Source organism: Azolla caroliniana, unplaced genomic scaffold, assembly GCF_043228905.1.
Source record: "Azolla caroliniana isolate FFs.n. ecotype wild unplaced genomic scaffold, voAzoCaro1.0.p SCAF_17, whole genome shotgun sequence".
NCBI classification, from domain to species: Eukaryota; Viridiplantae; Streptophyta; class Polypodiopsida; order Salviniales; family Salviniaceae; genus Azolla; species Azolla caroliniana.
In genome coordinates this window covers 9,496,042-9,522,922 of record NW_028230452.1, presented here as the reverse complement: position 1 = coordinate 9,522,922, position 26,881 = coordinate 9,496,042, and the positions used below count along the sequence as shown (strand labels likewise).

At 41.3% G+C, this 26,881-nt stretch overlaps 1 protein-coding gene across 1 annotated transcript; it reads left to right on the top strand.

Annotated features, from left to right (window-relative positions):
- The first annotated feature begins 9,751 nt into the window (after positions 1 to 9,751).
- Positions 9,752 to 14,724, top strand: PBA1 (N-terminal nucleophile aminohydrolases (Ntn hydrolases) superfamily protein). Its single transcript, XM_087333219.1, has 9 exons — positions 9,752 to 9,894; positions 10,002 to 10,068; positions 10,407 to 10,483; positions 11,035 to 11,090; positions 12,543 to 12,615; positions 12,699 to 12,810; positions 12,902 to 13,614; positions 14,179 to 14,253; positions 14,364 to 14,724. Exons 1-7 carry the CDS (start codon positions 9,847 to 9,849, stop codon positions 13,012 to 13,014), a joined length of 546 nt encoding a protein of 181 aa, XP_087189345.1. The 5' UTR covers positions 9,752 to 9,846; the 3' UTR covers positions 13,015 to 13,614; positions 14,179 to 14,253; positions 14,364 to 14,724.
- The last annotated feature ends 12,157 nt before the right edge of the window (positions 14,725 to 26,881 follow it).

The window sequence follows — 26,881 nt, the reverse complement described above, 5'->3', positions numbered from 1 at the left end:
GACTACTTCGGCGTATACTTGATTTCTGGGAAGGCGTATCACACGTACGGAGGATCAAACAAGTTCTTTGGTGAAATCACTTGGATATTGATGGAATATGCCTTTGCACATACAAACCCCACCAACATGCCACAGAAGAAGGTTGTCGTCATCGTCAAGGCGTACCAAGGCGAAACTGTGGACTGGGGAATCCTCACTGACGAAGGAGTCCGAGCGGCTTTGGGGTCCTTTCAATTTGGCAAGCATTTTTTACCCGTGTTGGCACAATACCTCATGGTGCTATACCCACCCCCCATGACTTCCCTTCGACGCGTCCCCACATCTCCAACAGCACCACCAAAAACGCAACGACAAAGGGCCTTGACCTTGAACCGCGTCGAATGGGACGATACCCCTGAACTGACCACCGAGGATGTCACCATACGGCAGAAGCCACCAAGGGTATCAGAGGCCTCACCACGGCAGAGCCCTCACTCAACCAACCAGCAGCCCTCGAGAGTACGAACACCACGGACAAACCAGGCCGATGTCGTGACGTAAAATGCACTAGGGTCATAGGACCCCCCCAAGAAGAAAAGATGCCTAAATCACGACACGACAGAAACCCCCGAGGGTAACCAACAAATTCAATCAAAGGAAGCACGACCAACTCCCGTACTCTCCACGGCCACCACCCAAGTAGGGACCTCGTTCCTCACCGGCAAAATCGACCATGCGCAAACCACCCAAATATTGGAAGAGGAAGTACTAGGTTACAAGGACCTCCCCATGGAGGCATACGAGTTCAGTGCTTTACTTCGGCTGGGCACCACGTACAAATTGATGGACTTCCTCGCATGCGCCCAAGTAGCTACAACAACACATATGGTCGAGGAGCATGAGGAGACTAAGATGAATCAACGCGCCCTCATGGGAAAACTCGAACCTCACGAGGATCGAACTCTGCAAAAAATCGACCGGAAGAAGCAGGCAAAGAGCCCTCCTCTACTCATGGAACTACCAAATTTAAACACGGCCCTGGTAGAGGCGTACCGGGATTTGGACCGCACAAGTCGCGCGGCCAAACAAATGGCACGGTTTAGCAAAACGGCCCAAAAGCAAGTAGAACGAGCCACCGAGTTGTGGTAGGCTTCTGAGCAAAGAATCGCGGAGTTGGAGCAACAACTTCACGACTGTCAACCCTTAGGCCTCCCAGCCCCTAGTAGCAACTCCCAATCACCCCCTCTACAAAACCCGTTATCACGTGCTATCAAAACCGGAACACAAACAGACGACACGGCCCACCCCGTGGTGACCACTGCCGACGCATCCATGATGACCGACTCAGTACATCATCCGGTCTTCACGACTACCAAGAAATCTACACAGACAGACAAGGCACCCCGTCCCCAGACCGTGCAGGCTTCTACTCAAACTGAACCTCCCTCACGAAACTACGAGGAAGAACTCGAGGCCCAAGTCGCTATCACCAAAGAGGCAAAGAAACGTCACAACAAAGCCATCGTCCAACTCGGTGAGCTGCGAGAACAAGCCACAGAATGTGAAACTGCCCTGAAGCGAGAACCCGAAATCTTAACAGCAAAGGCAACCAGCCTCCAATCCACTTGCGAACACGTCGTTCGCCAACGCAAGCAAGAAGCCCAGGCATCAAGGGAAGAATTGGAAGTCTACCGTGCTTAGATCGGTATGGCCGAAACCAGAATCAAGGCACTGGTCGTCAAGCATCGGCAATGGTTTAACAGTAAGATCGAGGAAACCCTAGCCCGTGCATGGCAGGAGTGGTCATCCCAAGCCGCTGAGCTACAAGTATTGCGCGCGGATGCCAAGAACCAACGGAAGGAGGGCCGAGGATTTTATAAGATGGATGAGAACAACATCCAACTCCTCCGTGAAGACCTGACCGAGGACTTCCATGCCTTAGCAAAGTCTCACACCGCGGCAATTGAACAACTCCTCGAAGACTTTAACGATGATCAGATGATGTTTCGCATAGAGGCCGAGGCTTATGAAGAAAACAGCTTAGCCACCAAAAATCAAACCTCCACGGCCAACAACGCTCCCACAACAGACGAAACAGAACTAGTGTCGACCACAACAAATACCACTAAAGCACGGTAGGAGGGATCCGCCCCTACAAACACCAACCCCACACCAGAACGACAAACCGAGAATACAACCTTGCCTGAGCCAGACCCAATAGGCGATACTCAACGAGAAGTCACGACTACACTACACTCGGCAGAAAACCCCCTTTCACCAACTCTACCCCCGCCACCAGATCCAGACTCGACAAACGTGACCACATCTGAGGTTCCCCGTTTAGATCAAAACGAACAACCACACACCCCCGAGGATAGCCTCGGCATACTAGAAGAAGATGAAAAGAACCAATAGCCCTACTTGTATAAAGGGCATTTTTGTAATTTTGGCGCAAGTAATGTTGTATCCTACCGTTTGTAATCGTGGATTCGACAGGCAAGGCCCTGTCCCATGGGCATGCCAGGTGTTGTCCACAGGCTAGAAAAGTAAATTAGGAAATAAAAAGTCATCCGTAGGTAGGAAAGTAAGTAAGGAAGTTAGTAAACAAAACACAACCGAGGTTTCAGACTTACAATTAGCCAAGGTCTCATCCCTAAGTAGTAAACGGCTATATAAACCAAGACCTGTGTACCTTGGTAGGGGGCGATATATAGATACTGTTAGGGAAATTATAGCTGACGAGTCCTAAGCACTACATAGCTTTATTCTGGCCCTGGGCCGTGTACTATAACCGAAAGGAAGCTCGATTTAATATATACCTCTTGTTGTTCTTCTTATTCGGTGATCTTTTCCTAATCATATGTTTAAGCTATGCGCATGGTAAACAGTAACTAGTTGTGGCCAATATAATCTTTTTTCCCCCTCTCGTTTCCTAACCCAATCTCTGTTGAGAAGTAGTCTTCACATACCACGACCCTTGATACCGATAGCCCCAGGGTTCATCGAAGGTGTCTATCCCAAGGAAGAGATAACAACTGCTACGTGGTTCAATGATCCACATCGGTGCCACTTGTCGATTGAGTAGGTTGTACTCACATCGGTCCGTTGTGTGTGCCCGTGAGTGGCAGATCATACACTGCGTCCTCATTGTGCAGTCTACCGTCGAATGGCCCGGGTTTAGACACGTTGTGCATTGCAATGCTTGGCAAAACCTGAGATCCTCCTTATTTGGAAGGGCCCTCTACAAGGCGCCCATCGTCATCAAGGAGCTATGTTTATCCATTTCCAGCACCCAATCGATGACTTGATCCATTGTGTTGGCCTGGAAATCTAGCACATCGTTCAGAGGGGTTCCCGTAGAGCAGTTTAGGGTTTAGGGTTTAGGGTTTAGGGTTAAATTCTACATGTCCCAAGTATAAGGCCATATTAGTCACGAAGGGTTTCTAACAACAATATGGTGTCGACTTTGACGAGATATTTTCACCAGTGGTGAAAATGACCACCCTTCGATTCTTACTCGGCATAGTGGCAGGCAAAGACTTGGATCTGATACAGCTAGATGTGAAGATGACATTCCTCCATGATGACCTCCAGGAGGAAATCTACATGGAATAGCCGAAAGGCTTTGCTGAACTCGGTTGAGAACGTCTAGTCTACCGACTCAAGAAGAGTCTCTACAACCTGAAGTAAGCTCCATGGCAATGGTATAAGACATTCGACGATTTTATACAATCGATCGACTTCTCCAAGAGTGATGAGGACCATTGCCTCTTCTCGAAAATAGCTCAAATTGCCCCCCCCATCTTCCTCATCCTCTACGTGGACGACATGCTTCTCTCCAGCCGGCATGCTAGAGAGCTTGCTAATCTTGTTCGGAAACTACGGTTGAAGTTTACAATGAAGGGCCTAGGTCGTGCCCGACACGTACTCTGAATGAAGACTAGTCGGCTCTAAAATCAATGACAATTGTTTTTTCTCAAGCCGACTACATCAGACGTGTCATGGAGTGCTTCAACATGCAATCAGCTAAATATGCCTCGACCCCACTCCCCATTAACCTTTGGTTGTCTCAGAGAGACTGCCCGACATCCGGTACTATATGCACCAGTAGTCGGCTCCTTGGCGTACGCGATGGTCGCGACATGGCCAGACATTGCTCATGTTGTAGGAGTCATCATCAAATTCATGCACAATCTAGGCTGATCACATTGGAATGCAGTCAAGCATGTATTCAGATATCTTCGGTCTGAATGAGAACCCATGCGTAGTCGGCTACACCAACTCAGACTTTGCCGATTGTGTGGATAGCCAAAAGTCAACAACCAGGTACTACTTCGAATTCGGCAATACAACAATCTCGTGGAAAATGAAACTTCAGGAATGCACGACCACTTCAATATTCGAGGTCAAAAGCCTCGTCCGCCACAACAAAAGAGGCTCTATGGCTCGGTTGGTTGGCGTGTATGTTTTTTTTTAATATTAAAAACTATCCTCCATTAGTATTAAAATTAAAGTGGCCAAAGGCAAGATACAAGATAATCCAACATTACAATGAATATTGTGTCGCCATGTTAACTGATCGCAGCCAATCTTTCTAGATAAAGATAAATACATTTTTTTCTAGCCAACCTTATTCATATTCGGCATCTAAGAATAATGTTTCATCCAAACAACCCCTTTCTTTCAATCTCAGCATGCATCTCATGTCCCTTCAGAATCTCCTTGCATTTTTAGTGTCTTTGCACTTGCTTCAGCTTCAGCTTCTGCACTAGAATTCGAATGAATCCTTCAAATTTCTCACATCTTACCAAACTTGGTTCGTAAACATGAACCCCACAATCGATGAACTTCTCCGTAAGTAATATTGGTTGGCGTGTATGTTTTGACAAGCCGATCCCAATTCCGCTCTAATTATCTACAACGACAACAGGGTGTTGTTGCTTTGTTGAACAATCTAGTTCATCACAATGCCTCCAAACACATTGATGTTCGATACCATTTTGTTCGGGACTACATAACTTCAGGGAAACTCAGGCTCAAGAAGATCACCATGGCCGACAACATATCAAACGAGATGACCAAGTGTCTCGCAGCTAACCAATTCTTGTCACTTTGGCACCAAATGGGCCTAAGGAGAATTCAGTTTGATCGAGTCAAACAATAGTGATAGCTTTAGACAATCAACCTTGACAGTCGAACTGGCTTCTGCACTCGAATCAGCCTATTCAACCTCTATTTCTTTTCGACCATCACCAATTCGGTTATAAGCCGACCTGCTCTAACATCTCTTTGTACATCTTGTATACCTTGTTTCATATTACAGGTCTCTCCTTAGTGTATATGCCCATTACAGGGAAGTGTTGAATACAAGTGTATAATGGCCGTATTCACATTGTCCCTTTGGACATAGTAGGTTTAGGACATTTATGTAAATATGTCTAAGGGTAGTTGTCCTAACCCAGTTAGTGTATAACTAGCCTTGTAACCTAGTTCATGATTTTTCATGTTGTTGAAGGTCGTTGCCATCTTGAATAATATATTTGTGCCTCTCTGTCTTTGCCTCTCTGTCTCTCTCTCTAAAACAAAGATTATGCTTGTGAAGAGCCAAAAAAGAGATAAACCATGCATTATCTACAACAATGAGCACTTGAATGTGTGGAAAGCTTCAAATATCTTGGCCTTGAAGTTCCTTCAAATCATAGATGGAATGAATGTGCTACACACCGCTTAGAGGCGGGTAAGCGAGCATACTATGCATTCGAGAACACATGCAATCTTGGAGATATTAAGTGTTGGGTCCTCAAGAAATATCTTTTCGACACTTTGGTGACACTAGTTCTTCTCTATGGGGTGGAAGTATGGGGCAGTAGCATCCCTAAATCTATGTGGAAAGAGTTTGAAAATGTCCAAAAACATTTTCTTACAAAGTTTCTACAAGTTAAGAAAACAAAATCCCTACACCCTCCTCCTGCTTGAGACAGGATCTCTTCCCATTGAGATCATGGCCATGGAAAGGGTTGTTGAATACATGCTTAAGGTTCAAAAAAGTCCCTCACATCGACTTCCTAGATTTGCGTGGGAAGCAAGCAAAAAGATCCAAAAGACTCATAAAAGCAAATTTTTGTGTTCCGGTTGGATGTAAGATATAGAAAAATGGTTTGGTAAATGGGATGCAAGACACTTGCTTCATGATGCATCATTAGATTCCTCTATAAATGAGGCATTTTTGCAATGCCAATGTATCATGACATGGGACAAATGTGGAGGCTCGCGCTTCACACATTATACTACACATGTTGCACCTAACTACAAAACCATATTCTTTGCAGAAATCATACACATCGATACATGTTAGAGCCCATACCGTTATCTGCCATTCGAACCATTGCTTCCATGCGACTTAGCTCACATGCATTGCAATGTGAAACAGGGCGTTGGGGCACAAGTGATGAGAGTGGTCGGCTATGCACACTTTGCCCTAAACAACTTCGCGAATCTGAGTATCACACTTTGATACAATGCTCTGCCTTTGATCATATTCAACCACGCTTTCCACATCTCTTCGACTGAGCCCAATCTTTGCATGAATTCCTCTCACAACCACAATGTGCACTCTCGATTGCAACATTCATTGGTAAAGTTCTTGAACATTGAGAGTCACTACTCACTTTGACACGTATCACGTGAAATGTGATATTTTTGGTCTCATAGGTCATATTTGACCTCCGAAGACAATAATATAATCTATCTATCTATCTATCTATCTATCTCTCATATACTCTGTCTATTGATCTTGCTCTTTGTCCATCTTTGTGTGCTTCATCAAGGGTATTGTTTCTTGTTTCCGCATATTGACGGTCTTAGTCCACAACAGGAGGTTGGAGGTTTGATTCTTGTATGTGACAATCCTTGTGACCAATTAGAAACGTTATTTCAAACTAGTTATCATTGCTACTGACCATTCCTTCATAGGCTTTGATGATAGCCTCAACTATGGGGCTTTGTTCAAGCTCAATCTTCCCATTGTCCCCTCTGTTATATGTAGTTGTAAGGGAGAGCCTCGCTTCTAGTCTCTTGTAGAGATTTGTCGCCTCATTTCCATTTGACTCACCCCTATCTGCCAATATCTTTCCCACACATTCATATTGACAATTTACGTCTTTAAGAAAAAACTTGCATACCATTGTCTTCATCTTGTTCCATAGGGCTCTTCCCTCTACTTGGTTTGTTAGATCCTCTCTTGCTAGCACTGACTACTTCATTTGCACTACTCCCATGGGCATGGATATTAGGTCCTCCATCCATTTGAAATGTATGGTTAGTGGGTTGGCTAGGTGCAACTCATCTCTATGTTGTATATTTGAATGTATTTGGCAACTTTCATATGTCCCCACGAAAGGGGTTATATCCTTGTACTTTTCATGACACCGATACTTCTCCTTTAGCTTCTCAAAAGTTGCCTATGTACCCTTGTGGCCTACCCAAGGACTCTCGTGGAACTCAAACACCAACATTATTTGTTCTTTCTTCTTGCAAACCACCCTCATTGGTGTTTGCATTCGCTTCTTTGGGTGTCTCTAGAGTTATTGTTAATAATTAGGTAATTAAGCAAGGGTTAATTAATGATTAATTATATGATTAAGTTAAGCGAAAGATTAAGTGATATGTGTGTGAGAGGAAAAGAGAGAGGAAGTTAACACTTATGAACAACGAGACAAGGTGGGGGATGATTAACTATATTAAAAAGCATAATCAAATACACAAATACCCACAATGAGGTATATATACATCTCATGTGCAAAGGTGCACATGTGTGAGTAGTAAGTCCTATATTAAATGAACATGGGAGTGGAGGATCTACAATGTATCCCACTCAAGTACTAAATCCTATTTAAGGCTTTAAGGTCGACATACTACCTAGATTCTATCTAGGTAACTACTGAGTTACACGTGTTGACTAACTAACTAAACTAAGTTGAGCTTGATATCTCAAAAGTTACCCTCCTTGCAAGAAGTACTCATGTGTTTTCTTTCTTATCCTTTGTGCTTCTTCCTTGGACCATCAAATGCTCGCCATCATTGAGCTTCAGAATCTACCAATAGTCATCCCCCTTCATATTCGCTCTCATTGAAGGTGTTCAACACTTGCACATTCCGCTTTTCAATGGATGCTTGGGTTGTCTTAAAGAAATCAAGAGTGACATCTTCATCTTCCAACACCATACTACCTTCACCTAGATGTCATGGTAGTATGTCTGCCATGACACGGTTCTTGTCCTAGATGTGACGAACCTCCAAATATGTACACAATCCATCTTAGCATAGCTAGGATCTGGCATTGTGCACCTCAATATCATCCCTATGATTGGTAGATAATCCATCTCTATTACAACCCCATACCAATTAAGTAGTCCTTATTTGCCTTCACCGCTAACACTATTCCTTGGGGCTCTCTTCAATTGAGCATATCCTCATTGTCTCTCACTAAGCACCTTTGCCCCAAACCCGTTGCCGTGTCAATCATCGTCCTCCCCTTCTTAGTTGATGACCCAACCAATCCTTGTTGGACTCGTATCTACCATCACATTGATTGGCATCCCCTCTTTGTACATGACTGCTCTTAAAGTTGGTGTCGTTAATTCCTTTTAACCTCTTCATTGCCATTGTGTGCTAGCCTTCCCATTTGAATTTTTTCCCCTTCTTAAGTAGCTCAACTATGTACAAGGGCTCAACTATGTCAAGCTAATGGGGAATCCAAATGTGGCAGAAGGCACATGCACCAAGAAACCACCTCACTTCCATTTGCGATTTGCATTCTTCTTTCATCTGCTTGATGGTATCCACCTTTACGGGGGATGATATTCATCCGTATGCCATGTACAAGTGTCCTACCAAGAGAGTCTTTGATTGTCCAAATGTTGAATTCTCACACAAGAACGTTAGGTGTGCATCTTCTAATTTTTGCAAGACCTTCTCGCAATCAACAATGTGATCCACCATGAAGCCCCTACAACCGTTTCAATCCATGTTCTCATCCTTATCTGTTTCAAAGCACCCCTTTATGGGGATATCGTCGAGGAATGACATGGTGATACTAGGATGCAACCTCTCAACACCTTGTTCATTGCATTCATCATGTAGGCTAAAAGGGGAGAGAGCAAGGCTCAACTTTCTTCTTCTTTGGGGGGCTGGACGTTCTGAGAGGTTTTAGATGCATTTTATCTTTTGGTTTCAATGTTTGTGAGGTAATTTTCTTCCCTAAACCCTAACTTCTCACCCTTCTTCTTTACATGGGTTATTTGTTGGGCTCTTCTTGCTCAAAAGAAGGGGAGAAAGACGGAGGACGGAGGATCTTGAAGAGGAGGATGAGAAAGAGGGTGTGTAAAGCCACAACAATAAGAGGCGTGATTGCAGTTATTCTTGAGCTTGGGTCACCGAAACTCAGTCCCTCTTCCATCCATGATAGTCCCTGATGCTATCGCACGCTTCTTGACTTCTCTCTTTCATTCTCTCTGTCATTCGTTTGTTGATTCCCCCCTCTCTCCTCGACTCGTTTTTATAGGTTACTCACCATAATTATAGATAGATACGTGGGTAGCATGCTTCACGAAATGTACGATACAAGGGCACTTTACATACATACTGATACATACATACATACATACATACATACATACATTGCGTGTTTGTCTACGTAGACATACATGTATGTACATGTACATATATTATGTGTGTAGAGAGAGAGAGAGAGAGAGACACGAGGAGTGAGAGAATTCAGAAGAGAGCTTTCTTTTTTTTTGTTGCTGATTGCTTCCGTTCTTCCCTCTCCCATCGCCACTGCCTGTCGTTGTCTTTGAACGCAGAGTCATGGAACCTTGGACTCCAGACTGGTCGAAGGCTCCTCATTCCATGGGGGTAAGTTTCACTTCCTCTTCTTTTTCGCCTTCGACGTTAATGTTCTTCTTGTTTTTCTGAACTTTGTTCGCTTCTCTCTCGCGCTCTCTCCATTTCCTTTTGTGCAGACCACAATCATGGCTGTTAAATACAATGGAGGCGTCATATTAGGTGCAGATTCACGCACTAGCACAGGTAAACATATGGCTTCCCTTTCGTAAACATTAAAAAGAGCGAAGAAACATGTTTTTTTTTTTGCAAAACAAAGAAAACATGGCTTCCTTTTTGAGAAAACCGAAGAGGAATTTCTTCTGGAAAAAGCAAACCAATTATGGCTTCTTCCTTGGAAAAGCAACAGCAAAGGAAATACAGCTTATTTAGATCAACCTTTATTTCTTTCTGTATAGAAACGTTTTCTTGATCTGATGTGGCAGGGAGATGTATAGAATCGGATTAGCACATGTCAAAATTGAAATTGTTTAACGGTCAGAAGTGTTTGTTTTAACTAAGAACTTGTTGTTCTTGCCTTACAGGTGCATACGTGGCAAATAGAGCATCTGATAAGATCACCTCCTTAACCGATAATGTGTACCTTTGCAGATCTGGTTCAGTAAGTTGTACTTCTAAACACATTAAGTAAACAAATTTATGATTACTGGAAAGCTGATTTGGTTAGTCTGTTAGTAAAGGAAATGCAGAAATTTTGTAAGGAATTAAAGAAAGTTTATACGTAAAGGAATTTTTAAAACATATATAACATAAGGAAATCTAATTTTGTGTACTAGAGACGTGTTTAGTGCATACGAAGAGCTCTCCATACCCTGGCAACAAATTTAGTTGTTTGAGTTGATATAAAGACATATGAACACACACATTACTATTGTATGTCCCTGTATGCATTTGGTTTTTACCATTAACATTATGCAATGTACTATTGGACTCTAGGATCAATGCTGTATCAGGTGAATTGGAAATAATATTGGCTTAGCTTCACACTGAAAACAGTGTTTCAGATTAAATAGCGGATTAACGTCACGAAAACTGGTTTGTTAGAAATAAGACTGGATTAACCTTGTAGTGACTAATCTTTTTTTCATAGGTTTGGGTTTCCATACCTCAATCTAGGGAAGAGTGGTTTATTGTGAATTGTTATATTTGCAGGCAGCTGACTCACAGATTGTGTCAGATTATGTCAGACATTTCTTACATCAACATACGTAAGAATCTCATAAATTATCTGCAAAATATTTACCATTTGATTTTCTAGCCTTTTTTCTGAATAGTGAAGGGATTATGTCATATTTGGATGTTTAAATGGTTTTTCGTATTTGATATGTTTCAAAAACAAATTCGTATTGTCTTGTCAATTACTAATATCAAATATTAGTCTTCACGTATCCCCTTCATGTGTCATGTTTTCAAAATGGTTAGAAGCTTGTTATGTCTTTGCTGTTGAGCTAAAATTGTGTTTGGCTTTCTCAAATGCTATGGTTCTTAGCAAGGTAAGAACACTCTTAGAATGTGAAACAGTATTGGGGATTACTTTTGTTTTCTCCAATATATATATGAGAACTTTTTAACTTTGAATGGGCCCAGGTAGAAAAGAAAGTTGTTTCAGCATGATCATGCTTATGAGCTTCAAATTATATTGGGAACAAAACATATCTCAAATGTCTCTTCCTTCAGTTGAAAATCACTAAATTCTTGTAATTATATTTTTTCATGGGTTTTAAAGTTGTGTGATAATCCAACAAGAGGACAAGCTAACTTCAGTGGGCTATTAATCGATTCCCTCTCTCTAAATCATTGTCCCTTTACCTTTTGATTGTAATTTTTGGATGGCAAAGTCTTCTTGGATTAATAATCTATGGTTACATCTCTGGCTGTATAGTTGTTACTGTCGTGATGCTATTTCGTTATTTTATCTTTCCATGTTGAGGGAAATAGCAGGCTGGATAATGTCCGGTCTTCCACACTTGCTTATTGTGTGAAGGTTATATTATCTTAGAGACTCCCTTTTGGGCATGTTTTGCCTTTGGTTCTTGTGGCAAAGGGGATTTCTTTGCACTTGGATATGCAGGGGTGTATGTGCTTGTGACAATGTCTATTGACTCCTATCATCTATGATCAGGAACATGGATTTATTCCAACTTTTGGAACCGTAATCACTCTTATAATGCCCATACATTTCTGCATCTGGCATCCATCTTTCAATTTTGTGTTCAAATTCTAAAGTTGACTTAAACTCTTTGACTAGGGTTGATGTCTTTCTAAGTTACGTTGCAGATGACCAAGGTGGCCCTTTGGCAAATGAACCTTTTGTGTTCTTGCAGTTTAACTCACATCCATTGCAAGGGCAGGGCTGAAGAGAAGAGACAGAGAAGCACTTTTAACTGGACAGTTTTTGCAAAGAAAGAAAGTGTTAAACGAATAGTCCTCTCTGTCATATACATTAATCTCACAGTTCATTAATGTGTTTTGCAAATACGGAAGCTGTGCATCATCCTGTGCTATTTGTGTAATGTCTTGGGTTAGTCCTGTTTTTAGTTGAGCTATTTGGCAAAGCGTAATTACTATCTGGTTTTTTCGTAAAGGGTCTACTTTCTGCAATGGTAGTGTGATAGCTCATAACGCATAATTAGTACGCTCATCTTCCATCCAACTTGCAGGATTCAGTTAGGAAGGCCTGCAAATGTGAAAACTGCTGCAAGCCTTATACGTGAACTCTCATATTCAAACAAGGTCTATGTCTTTCCTTGAAATCCATATTTGGACCAGTTCTGTTATGCTGATGGAAGTGCATATGGCCAACTCCTTTTTTACAGTCGTTTCTTCAAGCTGGACTTATTGTTGCTGGCTGGGATAAATATGATGGTGGAAGTATTTATGGTGTACCACTGGGTGGCACACTCCTCTCTCTTCCTTTTGCGATGGGAGGTAAGTCTAGTAAAAGAGACCTAGTGTGATGATGTATTGTTGTAGTATGATGATGATTTGTTGTAAATTAACATTTGCTTAATGTGCATAGGATCTGGTTCAAGTTATTTGTACGGATACTTGGATCAAGCATGGAAAGAGGATATGAGCAAAGAGGAAGCTGAGGCAAGTTTATTTGCTCAACTTTCTCCATTCATGACTTAGGGCTTACTTCAATTGAATATGTACATACTAAAATACTTGCCAAGAGCATGATGATACATAAATACACCCAATGGCATCTATTATTACTCGGGGTTTTTGTTCAAATGATCTGGCTATCCAGCATGATTTAAACCTTGGTTTAGATTCGGTTTTCTTATATTTGTTGTAACACAGGATGTGTATAGCATAAATTTCTTATATTTGTGACGATTGGATGAAAGAAATAAACAGAATTTCCCACTAATAGTCACTCATATACAAACCAGAACTTTATTATTCGGAAATCAGTACCAAGAGTCCAGAAGATCATCCAAGTAATCAATGACAATAACACATCATTGATGCCCTCCTGTGTTACTCAAATTTCTCTTCATCACAGAAATTTTGCTTAGTTCTATTGTAAAAAACTTGGCCTATTCTTCATTTAGGCATGTTTTTCCACACTTGTGCTTCTCCTGAGATATTGAATTTAGTCCCCACTCTTTCCAAATATATATTTTAATGTGTGCACTGCACAAGCTTTTTCTGTCTCTCAATATCCAAGATGCCAAAACTCCATGAGGACAATGTGCCTGCCATTCCATTCTTCCATAATTGGTGGTAAGCTTTTGGCCTTCCTCAACTGTGTACACAAGATATCGAAATCTGGAACAGCAGAGACGATAATTGTCGCACCCTTTTAACATGTCTGCTTCTCCAGGTGACGTCATTGCTGGTACACTATAAATTCTTGAACATCTGCTAGAAATTCGGAACATGTAGCTGTAGTAAGATGTCATACAACCGCACTTGTTTCAATTTTCTAAATATCGTGCCATTGCACTTACGATGAGTCTGTGGATACCTAAAACTTGACCTGCAAAGTTCCTCCCTCTAGAAATGAAGTGTCCAGACATTGTGCCAGAGCACTTAGCATGAATCTGGAATACACATGGGTACTTAAAACCTGACCTCCAAAATTCCTCCCTTTAAAAATCAAGTGTCTTTCTTGTATCCAAATCTTAAAATGTGCTGCCAGAAGCAGATGTAATGCACAGATTATTTGCAGGGTGATATGACCATATAGTTAAACCAGCAGCAGCATCAGCTGCCCAAACAACTAGATATCAAAGTATAAGTTTATTGCAAAGATATTATCTACTGATGTTCATCGTCTTTTTGCAGGCTTTAGTTATTAAAGCAGTGTCATTAGCTATAGCACGTGACAGTGGAAGTGGTGGCGTTGTGAGAACTGTTGTGGTATATGAATGCAATTAGATTTATCACTGTATTTAACTCATGCTGTATATACTGTTCTGATCAGGAACTTAAAATAAATTTTCTTCTAATCAATCTCTTTGAATGCACAGATTAATGAACAGGGTGTCACCAGGAATTTTTATGCTGGAAATAAATTGCCGATCTGGTATGAAGAGATTCCTGCTCAAAATAGTCTCCTGGACACAGCCAATGAAGTGGAGCCGATGGCAACCTAGATGGTTGAATAGTTTGTTCTAGATTTTGTGGTTTTTGTGGATTATGTCTGGACGGTCAGTCATTTATAATGAACGGAACAATTCATGAATGAAGTCTTCAATACCTATATAAGTACTCTTTTCTTGTCTTGTATATTGGAGGAGGATTGCAGGGGATGCGTTGAACTTCAAATATTGGTTTAGTTTGCGAGATAGGTGATGGACTTATACGAGAGCAAGAACATTATTTTGGTCACATTCTTGCATCTTAGTTCCTTGTCAGGCATTAACACTATGAAGTCGCTATCATAATGTTCGCACAGCATATGTCCTCTTTATCATTCAGTATCATTGCATGTTCCAAGAAGTTACAAGTTCAGAATTATCAAATTATTTATAGTCAGTTTGCATGCTGTATGCTTTTTAGTGAAGTTTTATATTGATAGGCACAATCGTATGGAAAGAGGAAAGAGTTCATTTTTTCAAAGGTATCAATAGTGTTTCAGCAAGGTTTTATGTTGATAGACAATCACATTGAAAGAGTTTATTAATGGTAGCGTTTTTTGTATACATGATTATTGTACAGTGCAGTAGGAAGCTTAACATGTCTTTGTCAAGGAGAAGTGAACATAACAAATACAGAGATGTCATACTTCATTTGTTACCTTTACAAATGTTGTCTGGTGATTATTTTGTGTGTTTTTTAAGGATTTACCTCTGGGCTTGCCCCCCATCATGGAATATAAACTTTAGATTTGACTCATTACTTCCCAATAGCAAGCAAGCCATGAGTAAGCCACGAAGGGGAAAGTTCAAACCTAATTAATGGGCTACTTCAACGGTTTTTTTGTGTATCTTTTTGGACATTTTGTTTTATGTAGAAATATTTGTGTACTAAGTAAATGCACTCACAATTCACAATAAATATTTGGGGTGGCAAGTTGGTAAAATCCATAATAAAGATTACAATCTCCATATAATAACATTTTATACATGTTTTGGCTGTTTGGTTCTTTGGTCACCTTGTTCAACCTTCATAATGGTCCAATTACATTAAGTGTGGTTTCTCTGGGTTGTCCCAATCAGGGCACAATCCCAAACTGAATTGGGACTCAACAAGGGGTCTAGTTCTAGTCCCAAAGAAGGTGCCACCTTAAGTTGGTGGTGCATCCAAGCAATTCCAACTAGTAGGAAGTCCAAATAGAGTTGGGATAGACACAAGCAAGGTTTAGGTTGGTATAGACCCAAGTAGTACCAAATGTAGTTGGGATAGTTCCAATGGTGCAATCTTAATGGCTAGCCAAAGGGTAGCCCACAGCCGAAGAACATGCATCCACCACCTTAAGTTGGTGTTGCATCCAAGCAATCCCAACTAGTAGGAAGTCCAAATAGAGTTGCTCCATTAGGGCTTGTTCATCCCAAGGAATATCACTTGCAATGAGACGGAAATTTGCTGCATATGTCGAAGCTGGCCGATCACCTTGACGTAGTGTACGAATCTTGTTGATAGTTGTTCTCGCCCCATCGGTATCTCCGAAACAACCCTTAAATTCTTTGATAAATTTCTCAAAATTATTCAGTAGAGGAGAATTTGTCTCTAGCAATGGAGCAAACCACAACAACGCTATGCCACTCAATAAGGTGCCCACTAACCCGACTCGTGATGCATTTGTCGGATAATGTGTGGGATGCATTTGAATCACCAACTGTACTTGATTCAAGAAACCTCGGAAATGCGCCCTCGAACCATCAAATTTAGCTGGGAGGCTGATTTTAGGCTCCTGATAAGTCCTTCACCTTCAACCCTTTGTTGTTGTAACATTACGATTGTTGACTCTAACTGTTGAACCCGTCGTGTGAACTCCTCTTGTTGTTGCTGCTTCTCTATAGTAACCTTTTGTAGCTCCCCAAGTAGACGTTGATTCTCTACTTGAAGAGATGCGAACTTGGATTTAAGATTCTCCATTTTTGCAACGAGGGTGAGATATTCTTTTGAGTTAATGGTGGCCATGGTTTCATGATGGTTACAGAGGAGGATGAGAGAGAGAGAGAGAGAGAGGGGGAATTCGAATCAAACTGTTAGAACCAAGAATAAAAGATAGAGTGATGGAAGAAGGATATAAGGGAACACGAGAAGAAAGGAACGAAATGCTAAAAGAAGAATGAGTGTATTAATATAGAGAAAGAAAGAGAATGGATACAAGATATCTAATGAGAGCTAAAGACTGGTGTTGATTCGAATTGATTTGAGAATACATGTATGACCTTCTTTATAGGTTCCTATAGAATAGCTTAGAGATTTCTATAATGTTCTAGAATGTTCTAGGACATTCTAGAACATTCTAGAATGATGTAGAGTTATTACAATAATCAATCTAATACAAAAAGTAGCTTTTATCTTCCCATATGACAATAAGCTATCGTAATGGTTGAGGTTTTCAATTATGGATTACAAGGTTTGAGGTTCAAGTCCAAGTAACGCCATAATGGTCATGTGTTCATGACAGCTTGAGTGAAAGCATCTGTCTTCAAGTACTCACGTATGGTATCGATAATGTGGGAATCCAATGGCATATCGAAAACCTGCGTTGCTTGCAGTCGTGCCGGTCCTAAGATTACTTGCTTTTGGTTATCGAATGTTGGCTCATCGGGACACAGTGCTAGATATGAGCGCCATGATAATGCATCTGCCTTCCCTGTTTCCTAGGATGATATGTAATTTTGAAGTCGAAAAGAGTGAGGAATTGGGCCCACTGAGCTTGATGCCGATTTAATACACGAGCATTTTGGAAGTAGGCAAGATTTTTGTGATCACTGAATACGGTGACTTGATGAGAAGTTCCCTCTAGAAAATGCCTCCATTGTGTAAAAGAGTCAACTATTGCTAATAGCTCTTTATCGTGAATTTCATAGTTGATTTCGGCGGCGTTAAACTTGCGTGAGTGGAAAGCCACATGATGTAGCTTTTCATCATCGCCTTGTTGTGAAAGAATTCTACCCAAGGCGAAATCTCATGCGTCTACCTCAATGATGAATGGTTTTCCCGGATCAACATGAGTTAGAATAGGAGCTGATGTAAATGCCTTCTTAAAACTCTCAAAAGCCATGTCCGCTTCTTTAGACCAAACAAACAAATCCCTCTTCTTGGTAAGCTGTGTGAGAGGCAGAATAAGCTTTGAGTAGTCCTGTATAAACTTGCGGTAGAAATTCACAAAGTGTAAAAGCATTGCACATTTCGCAACGAATGTGGAGTCTGCCACTCTACCACAGTTTTGACCTTAGTTGCATCCATAGAGATGCCTTCCGAGGAGATGACATAGCCCAGAAATTCCACCTGCTTGCACTCGAAGCTAAATTTTTCTAGTTTTGCATAAAGACCATGTTCTCGAAGCCGTTTTTAGTACTAACAATACATGAGAATCATGCTCTTCTTGGGTCTTCGAATAAACCAGTAGATCATCCAAATAGATGATCAAACAAACATCTAAGAGATCTCGGAAGACTACTGGTGCATTAGTGAGACCGAATGGCATGATTGTATACTCGAAGTGCCCATATCTGGTGCGAAACTTGGTCTTCCATTCATCTCCTGGTCGGATATGTATGAGGTTATATGATCCTTGTAAGTCGATCTTTGTGAAGAACCTTGCACCATTGATCCATTCTAAAAGACTTGAGATAAGGGGAAGTACATACCTATTCTTGATGGTGACCTTATTCAAGCCATGGTAGTCTACGACGAGACGAAGTGATCCATCCTTTTTCTTGACAAAGAAAATGGGTGCGCCGGTTGGAGATTTCGAATGTCGAACGAAACCATTTGCCAAATTCTCATCTATATAGGCTCGAAGTACTATTAGCTCGGTTGGTGACAAATTGTAGATCGGTTCCCATGGTGGCTCTTTTCCCGGTTGTAAATTGATGGGGCAATCATACGGTCAATGGTGAGGAAGCGTATTGGCTTGTACCTTATCGAACACATCGGCATATTGACGATACTTCTCTGGAAGTTGAACTGTGGATTCCTCTTTAGTAGTGTTGGAAGGTTTTACTGATACCGCGAAGACAAACATTGCTTCTTTGCATCCTTCCTCACGCAATTGTTGTAGTGAAATGGTTGCAATCTTATGAGTAGATCCTCGGATTTGTCGATACCGGATTCTCTTGTTCTCCAATCTATGTCTGGGTTATGTAATTCGAACCACGGTAACCCCAAGACAATTGGATGATCTGGACTACTAATTATATTAAATGATAAGTTACACACACCAAGTTATCTAGGCCAACTTGAATCGGCTCTGACTCCTCTATGATTTTTTCGGAAGCAATGGGATGACCATCAATAACTACTACAGATGTTGGGCCAGAAAGTTTTCTCAGTGATATCTAATGAGCTTGGGCAAAATTCCTATCCACGAAGCAAGGGTTGGCTCCGGAATCTAAGAGTGCTAAGACATGTACTGGAGGAGTACTTTTAGTACTAACCATTACTTGAGCTAAGAACACATTGCTAACTTGCTTAGAGGAAATGGAACCACTAATGGGCTGCACAGATTTAGGGCTGTCCAACCAAATGACTCCTATTTTGGCTGGACTTAATCGTTTAACTCTTCTTCTAGTTGACTAAGGATTTCAAATTTGTTTGAAAGGCTTGGGCTATTAGAACTATCAGACACACATAGAGAAACAGACTCGGGTTTAGTACTATTAGTACTAGCGGTTATATGATTTACCTGCCTTCTTGGCCGATGGGGTAAAGACATAATTGATTTGCCCGAGGTCGCTGCTTTTCTTCTTCCGTTAGTGGTTCACGATGACGTGTCGAGTCGATTTCCATTGGAGTCGGAGTATTTGTTGGAGACGTATTAAATGACTCCCTTGTTCTAGCTTCAAACGTGTGGTGGAACCAGGGATTCACAAACGCGTCATGGAGATCCAAAACGAGCACACAACTTGGGTGAAGCATAGGTGGGCTCCGATCTTGCCCTCAACATTTAAAACTGACATTCCGAACGTAGTTCAAAGAGGTGGTTATTGACTGATTGCTTCTGTCAATGACTTTGGTTCTTCGGGGAAGGTCAAGAGTAAATCCTTGACATTGTTACGTAGGCCATAACAAAATTGCTCCTTTAATGCTTGATCATCCAAGGGGATATCAGAGGTGAGTAGATGGAAATCTGCAACGTATACAGAGGCTGGACGGTCACCTTAACGTAATCGTCAGATTTTGTTGATTGTTGTCCTGATGCCATCAATATCTCCAAAATAGTTTAGTAATGGAGATTCCTTTTCTAACAACGGAGCGAACCATGCGAAAGGTGAGCCACTTAACAACGTGCCTATTAGACCGACTCGTGATGCATCAATGGGATATTGGGAAGGATGCATTTGAATGACTAATCGTACCTGATTAAGGAATTGTGAATGTTAACGTTGTCGTGTGAATCTTCACACACTATGTAAAAAAATAATGAAATAATTATTTTAGATTAGATTAGTAGCTTGTTATAGGAAGATGGATGTACTCAAGAGCTTCAAAACGCATTTTACTAGATACAAAATGGACAACTACATATCAAAACACACGAATTTGATATTCTCTGGTCGAAGGCCCCGGGGTCCTGCCTCAAGTTCACGTATCCTTGTCGTATTTTCGCGACAACGTGCGGAATTGTTAGATAGAACTGGTTCAGCCGGATAACAACAGAGAATAAGATGAAGGTTTAATGGAGAAGCTTAATACAAAGAGAGTATATACGGGAGAGACAGAGAGAGCAGAACGTAAACGTTGATTCAAAAATAATAAAACCACTCTGTACATACAACGTGTTGAACAACATTATTTATTCAAGTCCTCAAAAGGACTGATAGAAGTACTGACAAGTACTTCAATGCTCCTACGTACGATTGACACTAACTACGAGACAATGATTACCTAGTAGTCTAGGCTACTACTAGGCTTCCGGTTCCCACTCGAATCCGGCTCTCCGATCCGTCTCCTCGATCTAGCTCTTGCTTATTCAGGCGATCCGGATCTAGTTGAGCTTGCACACTCAACCAGAATCGTCTAAACTGTGATCGCGTTCCATCTAATCTCATAGTATGGCCGATCTTGGGTTCTTTATGAATCCCTTGTGTACTTGGTCCTTGTTGTTGCAATGCTACAATAGTCGCTTCGAGCTGTTGTACACGTAACACTAGTTCCCCATGTTGTTGTTGCGTCTGCTACTTTTCTAAGGAAATTTATTGAAGATCCCCCAACAATCGTTGATTTTCTTGTTCCAATGCGAGAAACTTCTCTTTTAAGCATTGCAATTCCGAGAAAATGGATTGATATTCTTGAGCGCTAACAATGGCCATAGTATGAGAGATTTAAAGAGGAATAAGAGATTAGTATGAAGGGAGGGAGAAGTAAGAAGATAAAAGGAAGAGGAGGAAGGAGAAAAATTGGTTCAAACTATTAGGAATAGTACTGACACAGAGAGGAGATTAGTACTAAGAGGAAAAGAGGGTGTAGAACACGAGAGAGAGAGAGAGAGAGAGAGAGAGAGAGAGAGAGAGAGAGAGAGAGAGAGAGAGAGAGAGAATGATGATGACAAAAGATATATTATGTGGAAAGAATATACAAGGATAGCTAGGAGGCTTAAGACTAGCGTTCAACCAATTTGGTTCGAAATAATGGCTTGTGCCTCATACAGTGTTTTCAGGAGTACTTCTGAAGTTTCTAGAATGTTCCAGAGAAATCTGGAATATACATCAATTTTCTATAGTGAAATAATGAATGAAAATAATATCTTTTGTATTACAATGCATAGTCTAATGGCAAGGGCTCGACTCATATAACATAAGGTCATGGGTTCGAATCTTGCCATATCATGACAGTTTTAATCCATACAAGATTTTTTTCAATCGACACACTAGCTTCTCTTTCCCTTTCTCTACAAAGCCTTCAGGATGCTGCATGTAGTTTTCTTCATCCAACTCCCCATGCAAGAATGTTTTCTTGACATCTAATTGTTCGATCTCCAAGTCTATACTGGCCGCTCTGCTCAGAAGAGTTCTGATCGATGTCAGCTTTATGACTGGTGCGAATATCTCGTTGAAATCGACACCCTTGTTCTATTGAAACCCCTTTAACACAATGTGGGCTTTATATCTGGGTGTGCTGTCGACTTCTCCAGTCTTCACCTTGTAGACCCATTTATTTCTGAGTGCTCTTTTACGTTTTGGTAGCTCTACCAAATCGTAGGTATAATTTTCATGCAAGGAGTTCATCTCGTCTTGCATTGCACTCTGCCATTTCGCCTTGTGCTCGTTAGCAATCACTTCATCATAGGAACCAAGTTCACCTTCATCAGTCAAGAGGATGTATTGATTGGCATATGTAGTCAGTGCTCTCCTTTCTGTGAGTGGGTATCTTCTTCCACCCGTTGTCGGCTCCAATCCAGATGTCTCTATCGACTCTACTCTTGGCTCGGGTTGACATGTGTCAATCGGTCATTGAGGGTTAGCCGATTCTGACTCGTAGTTGTTACCCGGACAAGTATGGATGCGTCGGAATCGGAAAGATGTTCGGAGTCAGAGTCGGATCAATGACTCAGCAGATAGCCGAATAAGACATAGTTAGTTACGAAGTTTTGTAATTCTTGTTAATTATAGGCAGTAGGATTTCTTGATGAGAAAAGACCTTTGGGTTTCCTATAAAAGGAACCGAAGGCATTGTAAAAATCTATCATTGTATTTAGTAATATAAAAGTTTGGTTAGGAAATCTTTGTGTACGGATTACTTCTTGCCATCTAGTTCTTTTTGTCTAAACTATATTACATAAGTCACGATTTCGGTGTTTGTTATCATCGATAAGTTTATAGATCATTCGTGTCTATTCGTTTGACCACAACTTCTTGATAGAACGTTCGGTACGAACGTTCGTCTTATACTGTGTCGGCAAAATAGCAATTGTTGACCGAACAACAGAGTATAATTTTGGCGGAACAACAACAGTTGACGCAGTCTCAACAGTCGATACCACAAGCCGACTCAACCGCCGGAGTCTCAACCACAGAGGATGCAACAACGAGGGACGACATACGAGCAACCGTCACAGCAGCAGGAATTGAGACGAGTCGACATTGACCAGCAACCGCCGAAGCAACAAAGGGTGAAACAATGGTCCCAAAGATACTCTAGACTAGAGCAAGAACAACCTGCGTAGAAGAAAAAGAGAACTAACGATCAAGCCGCCCAAAGCACACAAATACCTCGTGTCAATCCAGATGACACGTCACGAGTTCAGAAAGGGCAGGCATCAACGACAACGGTGCAAGAGGCACTCGGTTTTTCCAACATCCCGACAGGAGCACATGAGCTAGATGCCATTCTACAGTTCGGAACATCATATGAACTGGTAGAATGGTTAGCTAAAAGACTACAAGAAGTGTCGGAAAGAATGGCACAAGAGCACAAAGATCAAATAATGATCCAAAAGTCATTATGTGGAGCTATCAAACCAAATGAGCAAGCGGAAGTGGATAGAATTGGTCGACAACGACATGCTAAAAATAGAGGTGAAGCCATTCAAATACTACCATTACATGAGGCACTGGTGGAAGTACACTGAGAATATGAAAAGGCTAGCAGAGTGGCCAGGGATATGGCTGAACTATACAAACAAGCTACAACAGCTGCATATGTGCTTAATGCACAGTATAAATGGATGTAGGCAGAAAATCAGCAGTTGAAAAATAAACTGCAAAAAGAACAAGTGGCTCTAGAAAAGGCATGAGAACAGATATTCCAGCTAGAGTCACAAAGGCAACCTTTGGAGACAGATTCGGAATTACAAAAGAGATTGGACCAAGCCGAACAAGCACGAAGAGAGGCATAAATTAAGGCGGAAAAGACTGAGGAAAGGTTCAGGGAAATGGAGGCTCGTTTACAGTCATCAAAAGCGACGACCGACAGATGTTTGGGGGAAAAGGATAATGTAATACAAGAATTACGCCAACAGTTAGCCCAACAGCAAGAGACTACAAGGCAACAAGTCGAGGAACTAGAAGAGTATGCCAAGAGCCAAGAGACTTGTTTTACAACACAGTTGGGTGGTAAAGACAAACTGATAGATGAAATCAACTGAAAAATAATTCAGCAGTAGAACAACTGGAATGAAGAGAAAGCGAAGCTGGAAAACCGATGTGCAGAAATTCAAACAGTCTTTGAAAAACGATTACTTGATCTCTTCGTGGCACAAGCTAAACTGATGCAGGCAGAAGGACATACCAATGTGGTACTCATTGATTTACGGAAAACATTGGCAACAACACAGTTTGAGGCTAGAATGACTCAAGACAGGGTTCAAGCGATCATTAGACGTCACCGAATTAACACCCTAAAATTGGTCAATGAATCGCTGGAGAAGGGTTGGCAAACATGGTCGGCACAAGCCGCAGAGCTTCAACTATTAAGAGCCAACAGAGAAAATAGGAAAGTTCAGGGAAAAGGCTTCCTCAAGATGTCGGAGGAAGCAATGACCACAGTTCAGGAAGATATTGCTAAGGACCTATACGACATGGCGGCTTATTTTAAAGAAGAAATTAATTGAATCATGCAAAAATTCGACAAGCATGATGTCAAGACATCCGTCGAGTTAGACAATATCGAAGCCGAAAGAGTCACCAAAACACTTGGAATCGGGGCACCAGAAGCAGATACATAAGTAGAAATAGAAACAGAGCCAAGACCATCGACCGAAGGAACCCGACAGGAAAACAACGATGGGGAGGATACCGAAGATGAAGATGAAGACGAGGAAGGCGTGGCAACACAGGAAGCAGAACCCTCATTATTCGACATTTTGCAGGACGAGGATTTGGTGATGGAGGAGGATCTTTCCTCTTAGCAGCAGGAGTAAAGGGTTCCCGTGGGTTCACCGGACAACGTCCTGGCCCACATGCGTGCCAAGTGTTACCCGGACAAGTATGGATGCGTCGGAATTGAAAAGATGTTCGGAGTCGGAGTCGGAGTTGGATCGACAGTTCGGATCGATGACTCAGCAGATAGCCGAATAGGACATAGTTAGTTACGAAGTTTTGTAATTCTTGTTAATTATAGGCAGTAGGATTTCTTGATGAGAAAAGACCTTCGGGTTTCCTATAAAAGGAACCGAAGGCATTGTAAAAATCTATCGTTGTATTTAGTAATATTAAAGTTTGGTATGAAATCTCTGTGTACGGATTGCTTCTTGCCATCTAGTTCTTTTTGTCTAAACTATATTACATAAGTCACGATTTCGGTGTCTGTTATCACCGATAAGTTTATAGATCATTTGTGTCTATTCGTTTAACCACAACTTCTTGATAGAACGTTCGGTACGAACGTTCGTCTTATACCGTGTCGGCAAAATAGCAATTGTCGATTGAACAACACAGTATAATTTTGGCACGCTCGGTTACATCTGCACATAGCAGAGAACAAGACGAATGGATGTTGTCTGGTCCGAATACACCAGTCTGTTGTAAACGTCCTCGTACGTGTTCTATTACAAAGACGCTAGAGACAGAATCAGCTTAGGGATTACAGCCGGAAAGAAGAAGAAGGTGGTCGGTACTTCCTGATTTAACCGATAGTCAGTCTTCTGACGAGAATCAACCGGAGGAGGTATCATTTTATGATATTTGGAGTGAAGACAACATGTCTTATCCGTACTCAAAGTTCCGTGAGGGAGCTGATGCAGTAGTACATGTGAGGGATTTCCTGACAACATGGGAGATTAACCATGGAGCTCCAAGACTGTCGGCAGCAGCCGAAGATAAGTCTAAGATTGCTGAGTTTGTTTTGTCATTGGAGGGTTATTCTGCTAATTGGTTTGTGCAGAATGGTCTCCGTGGGTTCGAAACATTCGAACAATTGAACAACAAACTTCTACAGTTATTTCATCGTCAAATACCTCAAAAGGATTTGATAGCGCAATTTTATGCGTTGTATCAGGAGCAGCAGGAAATGGTGTCTCAATTCGTGATCCGTTTTTAGAATTTGCAACTTCAAATTTCTAGGCCTATTCTGGACAACGAATTGAAGGATGTATTCCTTGAAGCAATTCGTGAACCATTACGAACAACACTGAAGGTGTTCGATTTCCGGAATTAGAATATCGAGCAAGTGATTGATAAGGCAATCGCTATGGGCCGATCCCCGATAAATGTATGGAGTATGGATATGTTAGCACTAAATCGTACACTGCCAACGATGGAGGAGTTACAATTTCGACAAGCAGTTAAGTGTACTACTTGTTTAAATACTGGTCATTTGACGATTGAATGTAGCCTACGTACACCTTGCACAATATGTCATTCTAAACTTCATTCGATTGAGCAATGTGAGTATAATTTGCTCAATCAGACAACGGCTCTGGTAAGACAAATTTTTCCAAAAATTGGGTACCAAAATAACCACAACTCGTTCAATAATGGATACCAACAGAAGAGTTTTCCACAAAGTCAACAAAATAGTTTTCAAATAAATCAAGCCTTTCAACAAAATAAATTCTAGCCGAGTTCAGCTTTTCAACAAAATAATCAGTCCTTTCAACAAGGTAATTTTCAGCACAATCAAGATTTTCAACAAAATCAAGAATTCTCGGTAACACTGAATATGAATAAGCAACAACAAAATGGAGGACAATTTAAGCAGAACCGGTATAAAAATAAAAAATTCTATAAGTCGAAAGCCTCACGACAGTTTCAACAATCGCCGAATGATGGCCAACAGTTTATGGAAAATGATGGAACTACTCAGTTTGAGCAAGGCGAGGGAAGTGGAACGTTTGTTCCTACTTGTTATATTTGCCGTCAAACTGCTCATTATGCTAATCAATGTCCTGCTAAAGGAAAGGGACCAACGGTTAATATGGTTATGCCAGAAATACAACAAGTAACCACTAGAAGCAAAAGTAAACAATCGGAGTGGGAGATTCAGGAAGCAGTCCGGAAAGCAGCCAAGGAATGGGTAGAGGAAGCAAACAAAAATAATGTAAATCGGATGCTCCAAGACAATGAAATTAACGAAGCTACCGAATTACCGGGAGTTATTGCTGTACCAGAACAAGAGGAAACTTGGAAACTCTTGGCAGATTGCCAAGTATCATTACCACTGACCGGATTACTTAAGTTGGTTCCTAGATTTACCGAAAAAGTGGCGACATTGATTACCAAACTGGTCCCGTCCATCTATACCGAAGTTTTCATGGCATCGCCCCCATCTTGGTCTGGAAAACCAGTACTGGTTTCCCGATTCCGAATTGAGATTCGTTTTTCTAGCGGTGTCGATTTAAAAATGCCTTGGTTTGCCTTTGCTAGAGCTCTAAACTTGTCATAGCTTGTAGTCGGTCTTCTTCTAACAGCAATAAAGATTCTTTCTG

Bases quoted from the DNA above. Each gene is read 5' to 3' on its own strand.
- PBA1 (XM_087333219.1), top strand. From the start codon at position 9,847: ATGGAACCTTGGACTCCAGACTGGTCGAAGGCTCCTCATTCCATGGGG. The intron at 9,895-10,001 runs GTAAGTTTCACT...CCTTTTGTGCAG, and splicing joins AGGCTCCTCATTCCATGGGG to ACCACAATCATGGCTGTTAA. The intron at 11,091-12,542 runs GTAAGAATCTCA...TCCAACTTGCAG, and splicing joins CATTTCTTACATCAACATAC to GATTCAGTTAGGAAGGCCTG.